This window comes from Petromyzon marinus, chromosome 12, assembly GCF_048934315.1.
Source record: "Petromyzon marinus isolate PM22_M1 ecotype Great Lakes invasive population chromosome 12, UKy_Petmar_22M1.pri1.0, whole genome shotgun sequence".
In the NCBI taxonomy this organism is placed as follows: Eukaryota; Metazoa; Chordata; class Hyperoartia; order Petromyzontiformes; family Petromyzontidae; genus Petromyzon; species Petromyzon marinus.
Window position 1 is genome coordinate 11,798,416 of NC_133678.1, and position 21,300 is coordinate 11,819,715.

At 48.6% G+C, this 21,300-nt stretch overlaps 1 protein-coding gene across 6 annotated transcripts in view; it reads left to right on the plus strand.

Annotated features, from left to right (window-relative positions):
* Positions 1–21,300, plus strand: part of LOC116941570 (tripartite motif-containing protein 54-like) — a 41,174-nt gene that overhangs the window by 9,675 nt on the left and 10,199 nt on the right. For all 6 annotated transcript variants that reach the window (XR_004402695.2, XR_004402696.2, XR_004402697.2 and 3 more), the window contains exons 3-7: positions 9,472–9,643; positions 11,260–11,355; positions 14,583–14,816; positions 15,752–15,774; positions 17,537–17,661. Coding sequence is in view for 3 of the 6 variants with exons in the window: in XM_032952749.2 (XP_032808640.1) it covers positions 9,472–9,643; positions 11,260–11,355; positions 14,583–14,816; positions 15,752–15,774; positions 17,537–17,661 (650 nt within the window). In the remaining 3 variants the exon portion in view is untranslated. The remainder of the gene's footprint in view (positions 1–9,471; positions 9,644–11,259; positions 11,356–14,582; positions 14,817–15,751; positions 15,775–17,536; positions 17,662–21,300) is intronic.

The window sequence follows — 21,300 nt, forward strand, 5'->3', positions numbered from 1 at the left end:
GTGCGCGCGCTTACGGAAAGTGTCGGGGCAAGCGCTGTTTCGTAGCGAGTAGCAACGTACACAGGCGGGCATGGCACGCGATGGGCTTGGGTGGCCAGCGCCACGCCCGACCGCCTTTGTCTCCCACGCACTGCACCAGGTACTCATTTGAGGCTGATAATCGTCACCGGTGTTGGCCGTTGAGCTTTCCAATAGCGCTGTTGGCTGCCCTTGTCCTCTTTGTTGAATTAATTCGATTCTGGACCGCCGCACCTTTTCAATATATGAAAGCTACCAACATTTATTTGAGTCTCTCCTGGGACACATGAGGATCTGGCGGCCCCTCCCTCCACGGGCCCCACGTACTTTTGCATGACCATGCTCACTTAATAGCGAGCCCAGCCAACAGAGTGAGTGGCCTCCCTCCCTCCTACTGACACAGGCCCCCATCTACTCCTCTGCCAACCCACGCCCACTGCTCAGGTAGCGTCACCCTTTGGACCGTGACTCTATAGCGAGGCCCGGGACATTTTTAACCGGGAGGGAATCATGGTTAATTTTTTTTTTGCAAATGCTTCGACACGCCGGAACAGCCTTTACCGTGGTATAAATGCTCATTAATGGAGCTGACCTACCTCCCCAAAATAGGCCCGCAGATCTTGGACAATGGTTGGCGCCGGTTCTGGCTGCCTTCCTGCTCATCTGTGTTTTCCCACGCCTCTGAATCTAATGAAAAATGTGCAGCGCATTACAAATTTGCGTAATTATTTGTATCAGTTATTCCGGATTGTCCCAGCAAAAACCACAGCTATATGGTACGCTGAGTTATGCATAGGCTGCTGGCTCAAGCGCTGTTAGCCAGCAGCTGTCAAGGTTGGAATGGCACAAAACTGGTTGCTCTGGTCCGAATCGTGCCGGACAGTCTCTGTCTCGCCAGTGCTGATGTACACACAGCAGCACGGACCACCGTGCTGCTGGGGAAACCCGGGACATGTCCAGAGAGCACTTGAAGACTCACGTTTGTCGATGGCGAGTGTCAACGCAGTGTGCCAACCACTGCACCACCGCTGCGCGCACAACAACATCCAAGCACCACTAAACCGTGCTCATTGGCTGTCGGGTCGGATCGAGGAGGGCTTGCCTGAGAGGTTATATTAACAAAAAGAGAAGCGGCTCCGTCCGTGCGTGTCTCCACATGGCACCGTGGGACCGACACGGGCAGCGCAGAATCGGCCACAGAGCTCGCACGTGATAACTGACGGATGCCAGGTCCCTTCTGGACGCGTGAAGGGTTGTTGTTGTTGTGGAGGGCAGAGGGGCTTCCGTGCCGCTCTCTCTCTCTCTCTCCCCTCAGCAGCTGCTGTCGCTCGTCGGCTTTCAAATCCTGCCACGGCGCCGCGAGGCACAGACGATCGCCACGGGAACCTTTTCCTCGGCGCCGTCCGTCTCGTCGCAGTCACCCCGCTGCCGGTGTGGCACTCGGGAGGCGGTGGCTTTCGCGTGGCCTTGCAAGCGTCCGATTTGTCCATCGGCAGGGCGCTTGCCCACGCTCAGTTCTCCCCGTGTGGCGGGAGTTTTATGGAAACTGCCAGGTGTCATCCGTTCGGAGAATGTGTCAACTCCCATAAATAAATGCACCGTTTAAAAATAAATGTATGCAAACCAACACACCTGAAGACGACCGTTTGTGTTATGGTCGAAACGTCGTGAGAATTTTTACTGTTTTATATATATTTCATTATTTTGTTGTTTCCCTTCAACGTGACTTTACCGAAAGAGCTAAGGATATGAATTACTGCAGTCACGAAAGCTTTAAATCAAAATTTAAACTCCCATCTTATATGTGCCCTGGGTACCAGGCCCTGTCCATAGGCGGGGTTGGGAGTGTGGAGCCCGGGGCGAATCACGCCGTGTGGGCCCCCCCGACGGCCTTCGAACTAAACCCGGAATATTCCATCTGGCACTGCGATGTAGAAGTGCGTGGCCCACCCGCCCCAAATCGCGGGCCCCTTGGAGGCCGCCCCGACTCGCCGTGGCACCCTCAGGGCAACTCTGCCTGAAGGGGTAGGCTCAGTGCGGGACTAAGCTAGTGCGGGGACCTGTAGCATGTGTTTTAAAAGGGGCTCTAAATAAAATAAAAAAACAACACGTTAAAACACAAATTATTTACTTGTAAAGTAATTGTTTATTTTAATTTGTTATACAGCCAGATAATACGACAAATCACTCACCTTAAACACCCAGTCGTTCATAAAAGTTGAAGGAAGTATAGCACTATAGTGATAGAGCTAGTGCAGAATCACTGCACTGGCATTGATAGCTTGAAAGGATTTAGCGTGGGGCCCATGGAAGTGTGGGGCCCGTAGCTACTACTACTACATGTGTAGCTACTACTACATGTGTAGCTACTACTACTACATCATGTGTAGCTACTACTACTACATGTGTAGCTACTACTACTACATGTGTAGCTGCTACTACATGTGTAGCTACTACTACATGTGTAGCTACTACTACATATGTAGCTACTACTACTACTACATGTGTAGCTACTACTACATGTAGCTACTACTACATATGTAGCTACTACTACTACTACATGTGTAGCTACTACTACATGTAGCTACTACTACATGTGTAGCTACTACTACATATGTAGCTACTACTACATATGTATCTACTACTACATATGTAGCTGCTACTACATGTGTAGCTGCTACTACACGTGTAGCTACTACTACACGTGTAGCTACTACTACTATATATGTAGCTACTACTACATATGTAGCTACTACTACATATGTAGCTACTACTACATGTGTAGCTACTACTACATATGTAGCTGCTACTACATATGTAGCTACTACTATATATGTAGCTACTACTACATATGTAGCTACTACTACATGTGTAGCTACTACTACATGTGTAGTAGCTACTACATATGTAGCTACGACTACATGTGTAGCTGCTACTACATGTGGTAGCTACTACTACATGTGTAGTAGCTACTACATATGTAGCTGCTACTAGATATGTAGCTAATACTACGTGTGTAGCTACTACTACACGTGTAGCTACTACTACATATGTAGCTACTACTACATGTGTAGCTACTACTACATATGTAGCTACTACTACATGTGTAGCTACTACTACATGTGTAGCTACTACTACACGTGTAGTAGCTACTACTATATATGTAGCTACTACTACATGTGTAGTAGCTACTACTACATGTGTAGCTACTACTACATGTGTAGCTACTACTACATGTGTAGCTACTACTACATGTGTAGTAGCTACTACTACATGTGTAGCTGCTACTACATGTGTAGTAGCTACTACTACATGTGTAGCTACTACATATGTAGCTACTACTACATATGTAGCTGCTACTACATGTGTAGCTGCTACTACATGTGTAGCTACTACTACATGTGTAGCTACTACTACATGTGTAGCTGCTACTACATGTGTAGTAGCTACTACTACATGTGTAGCTACTACTACATATGTAGCTACTACTACACGTGTAGCTGCTACTACATGTGTAGTAGCTACTACATGTGTAGCTACTACTACATGTGTAGCTACTACACGTGTAGCTACTACATATGTAGCTACTACTACACGTGTAGCTACTACTACATATGTAGCTACTACTACATATGTAGCTACTGCTACACGTGTAGCTACTACTACATATGTAGCTACTACTACACGTGTAGCTACTACTACATATGTAGCTACTACTACATGTGTAGCTACTACTACTACATGTGTAGCTACTACTACACGTGTAGCTGCTACTACATGTGTAGCTACTACTACTACACGTGTAGCTACTACTACATGTGTAGCTACTACTATATGTGTAGCTACTACTACATGTGTAGCTGCTACTACATATGTAGCTACTGCTACACGTGTAGCTACTACTACATATGTAGCTACTACTACACGTGTAGCTACTACTACATATGTAGCTACTACTACATGTGTAGCTACTACTACTACATGTGTAGCTACTACTACACGTGTAGCTACTACTACACGTGTAGCTGCTACTACATGTGTAGCTACTACTACATGTGTAGCTACTACTACATGTGTAGCTACTACTACTACACGTGTAGCTACTACTACATGTGTAGCTACTACTACATGTGTAGCTGCTACTACATATGTAGCTACTACTACACGTGTAGCTACTACTACACGTGTAGCTACTACTACACGTGTAGCTGCCACTACACGTGTAGCTACTACTACACGTGTAGCTACTACTACACGTGTAGCGGCTACTACATGTGTAGCTACTACTACACGTGTAGCTACTACTACACGCGTAGCTGCTACTACACGTGTAGCTACTACTACACATGTAGCTACTACTACATGTGTAGTAGTAGCTGCTACTACATATGTAGCTACTACTACACGTGTAGCTGCTACTACATGTGTAGCTACTACTACTACACGTGTAGCTACTACTACACGTGTAGCTGCTACTACATGTGTAGCTACTACTACACATGTAGCTACTACTACATGTGTAGCTGCTACTACATGTGTAGCTACTACTACATGTGTAGCTACTACTACTACACGTGTAGCTACTTCTACATGTGTAGCTACTACTACATGTGTAGCTGCTACTACATGTGTAGCTACTACTACATGTGTAGCTGCTACTACTACATGTGTAGCTACTTTTGCTACGAGGATAATCCGGCACTGAGTACGCTTCGAGGCTTTATTGTTGTTGTTGGTGGTCGGGCGCGTCGCAACACCTCCTCGTTTGCGATAATTTTTATTTTGTTTTCCCTGCACATTTTTTAATTTGTCGAATTCTCCACAAGAGCCGCGCGGGTGTTGTGAAGAGAGATTCCCAGCTGTGGATGACACGTTTCGCGGCCGCAGACAGCAGCCACCGACGACAGCCTATGCCTCGGTAGACGTCGATCTTCACCAAAACTCTCAGTCCGTGTTTCCGTGTTTGTGCAGACGGCCAAAACTGTTGCCGGCTTCACGGACGCGTGCAACGGCCACCTCGCTGTCCGAGAGAGAGGGCCCCGTTAGGCAGGGATGCTGGGAAGGTTGGGTGAAAGCGCCCTCGTCAACCTTACACTGTCGATAGCGACGTTCATCTCGCCGGGTCGTCGCATCGCCTGGTGGACTCCGGGTGCGGTACCCGCGGTCTCAATGATCTCAAACCGAGATTATATAAAAAAAAAGGCCGTCGCAGCTCTGGCAAGCAAAGCAAACAAATAAATAAATGCGCCGTCGTTTCTTTCGGACTGTTTTTTCTGGCTGGGCGAACAACAGGGCGAAGTGCGTGAGGTCTTGTAAGCCGACCCTCGGATCGAACAGTTTTGCCCAGACGTGCGGAAAACGCGTGCAGATCCCAGCGTCGTCGTCCACGTGGCCTCCCGCGGCATTGCCGCGTCGAAGAGGATGCGGGGGAACCAGGAGGCAGAACGGTGGCCTCGCTTCAGGCCGCTTGCGATCACAAATCAGCCAGAAGAGCGCTCGCCTCTCGGGGAGAGAGAGACTCTTCCGCGCAAGTTGTCGCGGACTGCGCCGTACTACGTCGACAAATTTAGCTGGGCATCCCAGTTTGGATAGCGAGGCCCCGCAGGGCAGCTTTGGTTATAATCGTCAGGGCGCTTGTGCTAGGCTAGGTAAAGTTTGAGACCACACGAGGTAGTGAAAACTTGCTGACAGGAGGTCATGGGACAGAGCTCGCTGTTACGGGAAACCTAAGATGACTGACTGGCAGATGCACCAACTGCACTTCGCCCTGTGCCAGCGCACATTTGTGTGGGTGTGTTTTGTGTGGTTTGATTCAGCTGTTGCTTAACTCATTATTGCGAGCATTGCCCCTGTCTCCCGGTGTTACTGCTAGCTATCTTACACACGCAGGAGCGTACAAAGACATAGGCCATGATCCCCCGCATAGCCTTAACAGACCTGTTCGCTAGTAGCACCGATGAAGGCAATGACAGCACACGAGGGGGTGGGTGGGTGGGCCAGCACCACACCCGGCCGCCTTTGCCTCCCCAGTGGCGATGTTTACACATCACACCAGGTATTAATTTGAGGCTGAGCCGACCTATGGGGAGGCCCAGGACCGGTTCAGATCATTGTCACTGGTGTTAGCCGTGAGCGGGGAACGAACCAGGGTTGGCCAGTTCGTAGCGCAGCGTAGCGCTAACCGCTGCACGACCGCTTGGACGTACAAAGACAAAGATCCCCCGTATAGCCTTAACAGACTGTAGGGGCAAGTGCTGTTAGCGAGCACCTATGAAGGCCGGAACGGTACACGAGGGGGTGGGTGGCCAGCACCACGCCCGACCGCCTTTGTCTCCCCAGTGGCAACACGCACAGTCGCACACACGGGCCTAGGCCTCACAACCGCACGCCACCCTCTCCTCGTGTCCCACCACCCTCCTCTCGTCGTACTTTAACCCCACACTTTTTGCCCAACATCGTTTGTTGGTGGGTATTTGCTCCTGCACATGACTCCACGGCACCCAGTGGCATTGGCTCATGACACCATGGCACTGTTGATGAGATTCAATAAAGTTAATACTGGTAGTGGGTCTTAACCGGGGGTACAGGTTGCGTGGCAATGTCCCAGGGGGGTACGTGAGGTCATTTGTACATGTGTGAAATTATATAGGTGAAAGGCATTGGTGAAAAAAGTCACGGATGAATCTGCCAATATAAAATAACAACGAAAAATGTAAATCCATATGGTGACCGTGAATTATATAAAGGGCCTTTATAAACTCATTGATTATGCACAATGTGGTTTCCAAGAGTAACCAGTGAGCGCTGTCACCAATAACTGCACAAAGAAACACATTGAGCAATATATATTTGTTTTAGTTTATTTGTGAAAATTTAGGCTCTGAGCGTAAATGATCGGCTTGACCATCATGTGGTGAACATTTCTCGTGCCAGGGAATGTGGGAATGTGTGCACCCGGAGTGTCAATTAAAAAAAAAACACGTGAAAGAATTTCAGAAGTAGTTCTGTGTTACCTCCTTCTGCAGGCCGTTCTCTAACAAGGGGGTTCCACTGCTCTACAAGAATTCCAAATTGATAGTAAGCATGTGGCAATGCATCGATTATCCATACATATAAATTCGTATGCATGTTACATGCACTGAATCGTGCGTGTGAGAATGTTTCATATATAATTCACCATGCAAATAATATGCCAATGTGACATTCGGGCAAATGTATACGAACAGAAATGTGCATACGAGAAAAAAATACAAATAAGAGGGTGAAAACAAAAAAAATGTATGAACAAGAAATACATTTTCGAGTCAAACGGTCACCGCAGATAGTAATAATTCATTGAAATGCTACAAAGGTCACCCGTTCCGTGTCCACAACTCGATGTCATGTGACATCGACGACACAATTTGGATACAAACGGTCACACAATCCGTGGAAGAGAAAGGAAAGAGGCGCTAATTGTCAATTACTGTGCTCCCCCCAACTCCCTTGATCACCACCACCACTCCTACCACCACTACCACTCCCACCACCACCACTCCTACTACCACTACCACCACCACTCCTACTACCACTACCAACACCACCACTCCTACTACCACTACCAACACCACCACTCCTACTACCACTACCAACACCACCACTCCTACTACCACTACCAACACCACCACTCCTACTACCACTACCACCACCACTCCTACTACCACTACCAACACCACCACTCCTACTACCACTACCACCACCACTCCTACTACCACTACCAACACCACCACTCCTACTACCACTACCACCACCACTCCTACTACCACTACCAACACCACCACTCCTACTACCACTACCACAAACACTCCTACTACCACTACCACCACCACTCCTACCACCACTACCACTCCCACCACCACCACTCCTACTACCACTCCCACCACCACCACTCCTACTACCACTACCACTACCAACACCACCACTCCTACTACCACTACCACCACCACTCCTACTACCACTACCAACACCACCACTCCTACTACCACTACCACCACCACTCCTACTACCACTACCACCACCACTCCTACCACCACTACCACTCCCACCACCACCACTCCTACTACCACTCCCACCACCACCACTCCTACTACCACTACCACTACCAACACCACCACTCCTACTACCACTACCACCACCACTCCTACTACCACTACCAACACCACCACTCCTACTACCACTACCACCACCACTCCTACTACCACTACCAACACCACCACTCCTACTACCACTACCACCACCACTCCTACTACCACTACCACCACCACTCCTACCACCACTACCACTCCCACCACCACCACTCCTACTACCACTCCCACCACCACCACTCCTACTACCACTACCAACACCACCACTCCTACTACCACTACCAACACCACCACTCCTACTACCACTACCAACACCACCACTCCTACTACCACTACCACCACCACTCCTACTACCACTACCAACACCACCACTCCTACTACCACTACCACAAACACTCCTACTACCACTACCACCACCACTCCTACCACCACTACCACTCCCACCACCACCACTCCTACTACCACTCCCACCACCACCACTCCTACTACCACTACCAACACCACCACTCCTACTACCACTACCACCACCACTCCTACTACCACTACCAACACCACCACTCCTACTACCACTACCACCACCACTCCTACTACCACTACCACCACCACTCCTACCACCACTACCACTCCCACCACCACCACTCCTACTACCACTCCCACCACCACCACTCCTACTACCACTACCACTACCAACACCACCACTCCTACTACCACTACCACCACCACTCCTACTACCACTACCAACACCACCACTCCTACTACCACTACCACCACCACTCCTACTACCACTACCAACACCACCACTCCTACTACCACTACCACCACCACTCCTACTACCACTACCACCACCACTCCTACCACCACTACCACTCCCACCACCACCACTCCTACTACCACTCCCACCACCACCACTCCTACTACCACTACCAACACCACCACTCCTACTACCACTACCAACACCACCACTCCTACTACCACTACCAACACCACCACTCCTACTACCACTACCACCACCACTCCTACTACCACTACCACCACCACTCCTACCACCACTACCACTCCCACCACCACCACTCCTACTACCACTCCCACCACCACCACTCCTACTACCACTACCAACACCACCACTCCTACTGCCACTACCATCACCACTCCTACTACCACTACCACTCCCACCACATCCACTCCTACTACCACTACCACCACCACTACTACCACCACCACACCTACCACCACTACCACCACCACCACTCCTACCACCACCACTGCTCCTACCACCACTTCTATCACCACCACCACCACTCCTGCCACTACGCACTTTGATTCTCGCCAGCCCCATGAAGAACCTGGAGGAGCACCACCCCATGTGCGTGGAGCACGAGGACGAGAAGATCAACATCTACTGCGTGTCGTGCGAGGCGCCCACGTGCTCACTCTGCAAGGTGTTCGGGGCCCACAGGAACTGCGAGGTCGCGCCGTTGGCCACCGTCTACAAAAAGCAAAAGGTTTCTCGACAGTCGTGACGTCGTCTTGTTTCTGTTCTCTATTTCGGAACGCAATTGTGACAAAATCGAGGGATGGTGCCGGTTGTTGGTAATCACCAGCGAAACGTCGCTGTGCTCAAATTGTCGATGCTGTGGATTTACTCTCCAACACATCGGTGGGCTAAAGTAGTAACTCATTTTGCACGATTTTGTTTAAGTGAAAATCCATACTCATTGGCTGCGTCGAGCGGTGCTGGGTTAACCACCCTTTACTTGCGGCAAAAATGCAAACATGCTCTGATAATATACGCATTGTCTTTAAAACGGATTGGCCTACGCCAGCGACAGACTTATTTGTGGGTTTGTCTCACCACAAGTATTAGACCAGAGAACGCTAAACGGCAAACAGTACATAGGCAAATGCAAGTATCAAAGTATTAATAGCTCGGGTTGGTTAATGCGGACGTGATACCTTGTAATATTAATCTATTTGGTGTTTGAACATCTTAACACCTGTTTCATTGGCAGAAAGGGTCACGCTTAGTCTTGTGTTTTTCATCATTTTGAAACCGGCGAAAAGGTTCCCATCGATGTTACTTTGCTTCTTTACTCCGGGAAATCCACCAGACTCCCTTTCAGGAGGGTCCTGCCAAATGTTCTCTTATTGTTGCTGCGTGTGTGTGTAGTTTCCAATTCAGTCATTTGCGGGCATCTTTTTACATTTGGCAATTTTGAACCGTAACGTTGCCATATGATGGACTTGCATTTTTTTTACTGTCCACATCTTTAAAGTCCACTGTGAACCAAACGCCGCAAAATATTTTATAATTGACAACCCCGAGGTGTTCAGACTTATAGAGCGTCTAAATGTGACAGCATCTCAAAGACGCTATACGAATTTGGGCATGTGGCCATTGAGTTAATTTATAGAAGAGGATTTTTTTTTTAACAGAGGGAAGAGAGTCAGTGGGCCGTTGAAAGGCTGCTATGGGGGAAATAACGAAAGGAGTTGACGGAATGGTAAAGGTGCGAATGAAGTCAGCCGGCAGGTATATCGGGAGGGAATTCCAACAGGTGGGAACAGCTGCAGCAGCAGGGAAGGAGCGTGCGGATGAATGGCGATGAACGTTCCACTCATGGAATGCACTGTGAGATGTCGAGGCCCCCTCTGTGCGTGTGTGTCCGATAATCCCCCTGTGGGCAGCGGTAGCCAGGGCCGTCCATAGGGACGTACGGGGCGTTGAAGCGAAGCGTGGGGTCCCCCAAAGCGCGGGGCCCGGGACAGTCACCCCGATTCACCGTACCTTAGGGAAGGCTCTGGCGACGGGGTAGTAGTTAGCACGCCGCGCTACGAACTTGGCGACTGGAGTTCCATTGCCGCTCATAGCCAACGGTCACGAGCGATATCTAAACTGCTTCTAAGCCTCCCCTAGGTTGACTCAGCCTTAATTGAGTGCCTGGTGCTCTGTGTAAACATCAGTCCTGGTGAGACCAAGGCGGACGGAGGAGTGGAGTTATCCGGACGCACCACCCCCTCCTCGTGTGCCGTTCCGGCCTCCGTGGGAAGCTCGCTAACCTTGCCCCAACAGGCCCGTGACCTTTAATTGGTTCCGACACTCGTAATTGTGTCTCTGCAGGTTGAGCTCAGTGACGGCATCGCCCTGCTGGTGGTGGGGAACGACCGCATGCAGCTCGTCATATCTCGTCTCGAGGAGATGTGCAGAAACGTGGAGGCGAGTGGCCACCTCCGGCAGTCCGATTCTTCTCCGATTGCCTTCTCTGCCCGAGCTTACCAAACAAAAAAAAAGGAACCGAACTTTCTGTTCTCCATCTCCGTATATATTTAGAAACGTTCGGTCCATTGGCCTTGTTGGCTTTCCAGACCAAATGTTACGGAGTGGAATTTGTGTAAGCAAGCACACTCTGCGGTGGTTACGACCTTCTGGTTATCATCAGCACGGTTTGCTTGCTTCAACGAATGCTGCTGGATAGTTTTGGTGTGGGAAGCCAATATGCCTCTATCACCCGATGCAAAATGGCATTCCTTCATGCTTTGTGATGAAGGCTTTCCATTGGACACATAGAAAATGCAATCTGTAAATATATGGTTGATCCTCTAAGCTGGGATATGTGATTTTTTATATATATATAACCATAATTGTGTTACATATTTTAGCTTGTTCGTTCGTGTCGATTTTGGACCGTGGACCCATCACGCTTGAGAACCCAGTCTCTGAGGCGCTGGCTCAGCGCTCTGACCCGGTGCTCGTTCTAGTTCCCTCCGTTCTATCCGATCGTCCACTTTCCTCTTCGATTGTTCAGGTCGTCTGCAAGCATCTTGGTTGGCTACGTACAGTGCGAAAGAAGTTCAACATACATACACCTTCACTTTTACACCACCAGCTCTTCTCATCAGCAGTCTTCTTGCTGGGTAACCTGGTTCAGTTAAGCCTTCACTTCGAATAGTCACAATACAGATCGTTTGCCTTCCCTGAATCATTCCAATCTCACTTCCCGTCTCTTGAGCTCGCTCGACCACTTCCTCATTTTATTTTCCTTCCAATCAACCGATTTTCTCCCTCCAACGCCACTCCCCAAATCTCACTTGGCAGTCGCCTGCCACCGGAGTCTCATCTCGCTTGCAACTGTTACGCTCAGCTGGCACAGCCGAGACCCTGGGATCGATTCCAGGTTTCAGGTTGCAGCCACTTGTGATTAAACAGGATTTTACAGTGTAGAGATTTATGGTCTATGCCTGGTTACGAATGACTGCACAACAAGCACAAAATCAGAGCATTAAATTGTTTTTACTGAATTTTTATAAATTCGACCTCTGAGGATCGCAACACTTCTCAGTCCTATTTCCAATAAACACGTCAGCAGCAGGGTTTTGATGCTGCTTTTGTGTTACGGTGAGCACAGCGGACTCTCAGAGGTCGTCGGTTCCATCGCCTGGCACGGCAATTGAAATGCTGGAGCAGGTTTCTCCGATCAACCAGCCTCTGTCCGCCAATCAGTATGAGTGGCTTCACCACAGTTAGCCGATCGGCACGTGGCACGTGATGCGGTAAAGTACGGGTACTCTTGCTTCCTTCAAGGCATTTGGCCGGCATGGAAGGGTAGGCCGAATGCCCTCTAGAGGGCTCTCGAGAACTCGCTCAGGTGGAGGCCGCTCCATCAGAAGTGACGTAAGCAGATCCGCGCCTCGCGCCCGCTTTCATAACAGGGCTTAAGAGAAAGAGCAACACCTAGTGTGGGCGGCAGGGAAGTGAAGAGACCTAAGAAGGACATTCTCTCGCACGGGGTGCATGATGTTGTGACACTGCTTTCCTGAAAATATTATTTACGAGATTTCATGATGTGGCGTGGTGCTAATAACACAATTTTAAAATAAATTGTAGAAAAGATTAAACAAAAAGGGATTAGTATCTTGTGTTTGTTTAAGGACAGTTGGTCTGGTGGCTCAAGAAGTTCATAATGGCTGTGTTAGAGACGCTGAGATGCTCGGTTTGAATAAGAATAATAATAGCTTCAGAGCTCATTGGATTTTTCCACTAAATACAGATGCTGATTCTGAATCTTGAGTTTCTGCCTCTCGCGGTGAAACTGGCTCCTTCAGTGTCTCACAAAATACATGGTCACATTTCGATTTCAATTTGTTGACCAACGCGAATCTAAGGGCTGAAAATGTCAATACAGTGAACGTTTCTTTAACCAGAGGTGAGAATTCTAGAGACCAGGACGGGTCCCGTTTACAAGGGAGAGGCCTGCAGTTGCCAAATGTTAAAAGTAGAACAAACTAACCTCGAACAACGCAGCGCATCGGAATCAGCACAATGTATGTATGTTGACCTTCTTTCGAAGCGCATGCAGCCTACCGCATTAATCGGAGGTCAAGCAAAATTAAATCAGAGCTCCAACATTTGCTACTGACATAGCCATTTACTATACGTAATGGAACTGTGATTTTTATCCGTAAATTTATAAGTAAATGGAACTGCTTTGCCAGTGGTGCAAAAGCACAAGTGCATGTATAAGTGTAACAGAACAAGATGAGGCTGTGTTTCATTAATAAGGGTTTTTGCCCATAATCCGTACTTATAACTCAGTGTGAGCAAAAAACACCCAGAGTGTCTTTTAATAATTATGCCTAATATCCGGTTCAATGTGAGGCCCAAATAAAGTGAATGAAAGTTATCTTACGTGCTGGATAAATATAACGATTTTCCACCGGCTCACAAATTTGCTTGGGATGCGGATAGTTTTCGTCATTAGTCTGCCAAAAAAATGAAATTGTCAACTGCATGCATGAGGCAACTGCAGTGACGGGAGGAACCCCACGCACATGCAAGAGAAGCGTGTTCAAGATTTCACATTGGTCTGCGACGGAGATGGGCAACGAAGATGAGCACTTCCTTCCTTTAGGAATTGCATATACGATTCCACCCTGCAGGATTTCCCACGGGAATCGCGATTACCACATGGGCAGTTCCCGTGTTAAATTCACCATTCATCGGAATGGGATTCTGACCGGGACTGTGCCATGGAAAGGTTGTGCAATCGAATGGAATTCTACGGCAAATAGGTTGAGATTCGCCCTGTCTCTCGTGCATGCAACTCACTCTCCCGGAAACCCACTGACTAACCCCCTCTCTCACCCACTCACCCACTCTTCTATTCATCCACCCATTCACTCTCCCACTCTCCAACTTGCTCATCCACCAAGCCGCTAACTCACCCACCAACGTATTATCTCATTCACCTTATCTCTCACCCAACAACTCAGCCATCCTCAACCCACCCCACTCTTCCATTCACCAGCTCCCTCACCCACCTGCCCACTCTCCCACTAACCCACCCACTCATCCATTCATTCACTCACTCTCCAACTCCTCCACCCGCAACCTTACAATTCACCCATCAACCCACCCACTCGCCAATATCCCCCCCACCCCCACAGGAGAATGGGCGCAGCATGAGGCAGGCACTGTGCGGCAGCTTCGACGCGCTATACGCCGCGCTGGAGGAGCGCAAGCGCGAGATGCTGCAGATCATTGGCCACGAGACAGACAGCAAGACGCAACGTGTGCGGACGCTGGCCGCGCAGTGCTCCCAGCACCTCGAGCGCTCCTCCAAGCTCGTCGAGAGCGCCCTGCACTCTATGGATGAGCCCGAGATGGCCGTGTTCTTGCAGGTGTCAGACCCGGGGGTTAACCCACACTCTCACTCACCATTACACTCAAACCACATGCCCACTCACCAACCCACTCGCTCACTCACCCATTCATTCCCTCTGCCACCCACCAACAGAGCCAGACACTCACTCGCCCACTCACCAATCCACTCGCTCACTCTCCTGATCACCAAAAAATCCGCTAACACGCTCATCCACCCACCCACCAATCCGCTCACTCATTTTTCCCACCCACCAATCCGCTCACCCACTCACCCACTTACACTCTCTCCAATTCACCAACCCACCCACTCACCCACTCTCCCATTCACTCACTCACACACGCACCCACTCGGACCGTCTTCCACCGAATAGTGCCACTATCGCATTAGGGGCGGGGTGATCGGCTGCTCAGATTTTCATTCTCTGTGCGCTTCTCCTCTGTCCTCTGCATCTAACAAAGTCACTGACTCACCCCCTGTAGGCCTTACCTGCAGGCCTGGCTGGGCAGCCCCACGGGCAGCAAAGAGCTCTTCTGCCACGTGTGCCGTTAGGGTCCACTCTGACCTTCCTCCGCCATCTGTGCCACTTGGCTTCCTCGCCTCCCTATTTCTATGCTCCCGATATTTGAGCGTTAACTGTATTAGTCACATCAAGTTATTTTGCAGGGCTATGATTTGACATTGCTACCACTTTGTTTGAATAAGTTTCTTAAAAGTATCCGGAGTTCGGACCGGGAATTCAAAAGGCAAATACTTTGAGCGTGATATTATTTTCACTCCGAATATTAATTGTGTATGTACAATGAAGAGCTATGCCTTTGACAATAATGTAGGGCAGATGTTCAGCAATTATTTGAGTAATTAGCAGTTACCTCCGCTTCTACTAAAGGTCGCTACTTACAATGCGTGGTCATACCTTTAACGTTGCATCTTTTTTTTCATTTTATTTTTCAGAATGCAAAACCTCTCCTGAAAACGCAAGTACAATTTTACTTAACTATAATTTATTTAACCGCTGAATAGAAATGCTGGAATTTCACAAATGTAAACATCTACTTACGGGGATAGTCAGACCTCATCGCGGGTTCTCAGAATGTTGACAAATGAACGACTTTCACAAATAATCTCTACACCGCATTTCGTTTTATTTCGCTTTTGTCATCTTGGCAACCCAGGTCACTCTTGCAAATGAGACTCATCCTGGTCTCTTGAGATCTCACCACCTGGTTAAAAAATAAACGTGACTTGATTGAATATCACAGGTAAACAATACTATGCACCTTGTGGTGTCCATCAGATTCACACCTAAGGCAATGCATAATCTCCTAACCTATGACCTCCACTCTAAGAGAGATATTACAGACGTAGCCAACCATGCAGGCATGAACAATTTTACAGTTCACACACTGTAGGTGAAATTGGAAAAGAGGAGTTGCTATTGAATGGGGCACGTGTGCAGGCTGGAGGGAGGGCAGGTTACCGAGACTGGCCTCGGAGTGGGTGCCAAAGGGTCAGAGAGCAGGACGTTAAGCAAGACAGCGGAGGGGGGTGAGGCTGTTAGAGCAGACTTTGGAGGTCAGATGTTGACTGCAAAGAAAGGTAGGAATGGCAGTGATGGCTAGTTATGGTGACATCATTGGAACGGCTGTGATGACCTCTTGACCTTGACTTGAGGCTCTCTCAAGCAGGAGTCAGCAGTGCTGGATGCTGGACAGCACTTGGTGCTCATGGGACGTGGCCCAGCGGTCGTTGTGTAAATTTGCAGTTCGAGCCCAGCGGCTACCCTGGTTAATGCTACGGATGTATTGGCAGTTTGAATTACCCAGAATACTTTGCCCTAATTGGGTAGAGGAGGCGTAGAACACAGTAAAATAGAACGTCTTTGCCACTGACCCAGAGAGCAGGTTCTCCCGCCTAAGATGTTACAGCCACCGCTGCTGCCCGATGTCCACAGCCGTTGAGAATACATTGTATCCACTGCCGCCTGTTCTGCAGTTAGGAATGGCGCCGCCCCCGGGGTTACCTCCGTGATACGTGAATCAAACAAATCACTCGAGACATCGCTATGGCATCAAGATCAGTTCATGCGAATGCTGTCGCAAGAGGTCGCACGTTTGGCGCAGCGAGCGGTCCTTCGCCGACCATGCGTGATGAATGAATGAATGAATATATTGGCCTAAAAAAAATAATCGCCATCACCGTCACGGTGGACGTCTTGAATCCCATGACGTCATTCGGGTGAACAAAAAGAGTAGGCAATGGGCGATTGCATCATAACTTCAGCACTCGCTAACCACCAGATTGGGAAGCCGCGTGGCAACTTCGCTCCCCGCTACTGGCAAACTGACGCCCACCTCTTCTTTGGTTCTTTCGGTAAAGTCACGTAGAATGAGAATAAAATAATAAATTGATAAAATAAAATAACACAATAAAAATTCTCACGACGTTTCGGCCACAACACAAGCGGCCTTCATCAGGTGAAGGGACGAGACTGTCTGGTAGGACAGCGCTGGAGTGAAAGAGCCACGTTCAGATCACGGCCTTTAAGCTGTGCGAGAGGAACAAAGCGCCTTGACAAAAAGCTTTAAATCGAAATTTAACGCCCACCTGCTGTCCGGCGCTGCTCTCAGAGACAGCTAACACCGGGGGGTGGGGGGGTGGGGGGGGGTCTCCTCGAGACTGGAGGTGCGCTATCAGGCGATGACGACGTTGCTGTGCCGCCGCTCGTGTGCGGTGCAGGATCCTGGAGACGTCGGAGGAGGCCGACGTGCAGGAGATGGAGGGCGGATTCTCCAGCATGGATCACTTCTCGTGCGACTTCACCCAAGTGGAGGAGAAGCTCCGAGGACTCGACTTCAATCCGGGTACCGCTGATAGTACAGCAGCGGGCTGCTGATGCTCATCAATGTGAACTATGATCATGAACAGCCCTTTTGGTCGATCCACGTGGGGATGAAGACCATCCAGTGTCACGGTTGGTGTAAGGGTTGTTTAACCACACGTCACCCACGTTGGCCGGTGAAGGTGGGAGGAGATCCAGGAAGCGCTTTCAGATATAGCTCACCACTAATCTCAGCCGTTGCTGGGAAATGGAACTCATGGGTTTATAGTTCGGCATGGTAATTGCTGCACCGCCACTCTACCACGTGATGCGCATTCAGGACTGATTTCCCATGGTCACCCTGGGAACAGAGGACTGCTTCTTGATGGGCACCGGTGATTGCACAGAACTGGTCACGGATCGGGACAATGATTAATTGCGCAGTTGTGGTCCCTGGTGGACACTCTTTACACCTTCAATTAATCACAGCTCAGATACATAAGTCATCAATAATAAAAGATCAAACGGATTGAAAGTCACGATTTAAGGAACGTGATAACAAACGGCACTCAATTAATAAAGTATATATATTAACTTTCATATTTATCAACATAAGCCTGAAACACAAATGACTGGATGACTGGCGGCTCATGTCGCCCGTGTCAGAGAATCTCGCAAGCCCCACATGGACCTCGGTTTGAACCTGGGTTTCAGCAGTGTCGACAGGATCAGCCCGGCCCCCAACGGCTGAACGAAACAACTATAACACTAACATTGGTTAATCACTTGGACAAATGAAGATTATTAAATAAAGTATACGTTATTAGTCGCCATGTGTCCTGCGGTAAGTCTTCATTGTGAAGAATGAAAGGGCCCCACCTAGTGTGAGTGATGGAGACCTTTTAATGTGACGTTATAAATACGGGCCAGTCCTCGGGTTACGAACCCAATTCGTTTCTGATACCCGTTTCGTAGGTCGTACGGTTCGTAAGTCGGAACACAATAATTATTAACTGTATTTACATTTCGATTTAAAGCTTTCGTGACTGCAAGGATTCATCTTCTTTGGTTCTTTCGGTAAAGTCACGTAGAATGAGAATAAAATAATCAATTGATAAAATAAAATAACACGATAATATTCTCACGACGTTTCGGCCACAACACAAGCGGCCTTCATCAGGTGAAGGGACGAGACTGTCTGGAGGACAGCGCTGGAGTATTTAAATGTCAATACGGTTAGTGTTATGAAAAATGTTACGGTTCAACAAAAAGGGAAGCATTGTTAAACTCGTAATTAAGAAGAAATATTGAAATATTGTACATTTGCATGTAACACTGTACAAAATGTTGTACAGTAAATAAAACATAAAATAAAGTAGCATATGTAGAAGAAATCAGTTTTATTTTCACTTGCCCTGAGTCCTGATGCATAGCTTGCTTGTCGGAAGGGGGCAATGAGTAACCACAATTGCACGCACACACACACAGACATACATGCACACAGGCACACACCCCAAGGACAACGATCCTCCGTGTAGCCTGTAGCAGACTGTAGGGGCAAGTGCTGTTAGCGAGCACCTATGAAGGCCGGCAAGGCACACGAGGGGGTGGGTGGCCAGGGCCACGCCGGGCCGCCTTTGTCTCCCCAGTGACGATGTTTACACACCGCACCAGGTTCTCACTTGAGGCTGAGTCGACCTAGGGGAAGCCCAGGTCCCATTCAGATAATTATCGTCACTGATGTTGGCCGTGAGCGGGAATTGAACTTCGCTCGCCAGGTTGGCAGTACAGCACAGCGCTAACCGTTGCACAACCGCTCCCCCCCCACACGCACACAAAGACAGGCTGGAACGATACACGAGGGGATTGACTGACACCACGCCCGACCGCCTTTGTCTCCCGAGTGATTAATTTGCATTGAGAAATGCTGTAACAATGCGCGCTTATGCACAACAGTGCATATCGCGAGACCTTGTATTCAACGTGCACAGATTTCAGCACTTTTAATTGAAAGCATTTATATCAACAATGATCATTAGTAGAACATTTTGCCAATTAATATAGCGATAACATTAGGGCATGATTCAAAATCGTGATCGCGGTTCTCACCTGCTCGCTCCACTTCAGCATAACCATGTTGCCCTCGGCGCGTCTGAACGGGTGTGACAAAGCTAATGATAATACTACTTATTACGATTATAACTGCGTAATTATTTTTGCAACTGCAATGATATCATTCCTGTCAATCCCTTATCAGCGCCTACCTTATTACAGATCAATTCACTCCTTAATGGTCACCCCGTGCCCCTTATAAATTTAAACGTCCGTCCTACAAAGTCCCATCACAAGGGAGAAACACAAATAAACAGACACAACAAATGTGCCCTTATTGAAGCGGCTGTATGCCGTATTGGCCTTGAAAGCTCAATTTCCCTGTACAAGAATACGTGGTAAACCGTATGGGTTGACAGCTGTGTTTTTAGTAGCTTTGCCCGGGTACTTGCGGTTATCTTTTGTGAATGTGGAGTGGCTCAATCAATGTTCATAAGGTGGTGAATGGCGTTACAGCAACGGTTAAGATTCTGCTGTGCCATGGGGCCCGTTATAACGTGCCCACAATGTTGCGCGAAATAATACCGCGCGTGCGATTGTAGGCAAGTGCGCTGATTAAATCACGATTCATCGTGTAATCTGCAAGTAGCAGCGCAATGCAGCAGGCCTAGCAGTAGCTGGGTAAAGGGTCTCTGATTGACCAGTCTGGGCCACGTTTGTTTTATTGAAGCGTGAGCGATGGGGCGTTGGTCGTCTCGCCATGTGAAGACAGCGGGGCGTGCTCACGGAGGTTGACCATTAATCGGGGTGTTTTTGGGTGATGCAATCAAAGGCAATTGTTTAGATGAACTTCAATAGGGGGTAGGGGGTAATTGTGTAACTCACAATAAAGGTTTTTGGGATAGATCACGTTATTTGTAAATGTGTCGTAACCCTCCACCATCCGAAACGGCCAATCAGCAAAAAAGTGTCACGTTGACAAAACACATTTAGTTCACTACTTTAGCCCACCGGTGTGTTGAAGAGTGAATCCACAACATTTACAGTTTGAATACAACGTTTCGCTGGTAATTATATCCAGCATCATCGGGCAATTCGCCAGAATGGTAAAGCCCTCACTTGCTCTCGGTCTTAAATAGTGCAGCAGGGTAACGTCATCATTTAACTCATTTCTACGTGTTAAACTGAATTGTGTAACTGTTGGATGTGCGGGGCCAGGTTAACCGTGTGCTGGGTTAGGGATGGTGCCGTTTGTGGGGCTCTTGGCCCCCCCTAAATGTCGACTCGCCGTGTAGCTTAAGGTTTTCCCACGGGGTTTTAAAAGGCAAACCTGCCAAGCCTGGTGGCGTTAGCATTTAACGGCATGGATTTGTATTCAGGACATTCACAGCGGACCTCTATGACTGGACAAGAGGTTTCCCCTTGTAGCTGGGCACGACCGTTCGTGATATAATATAGGGGGGCGGGGGGGCGATATGTGAGTATTAATTCCAAAAATTAAGGGGAAAAAAACACAAAAAGGCCCAGGATCGGAGGGACCTGGACCGGTTCTTTAAATTAAATCTTGAATCGCGAGACGACGAATCTGTGTGTACAACATGTCAGCTCGTCGGGCTTCGTAGATCCGCAG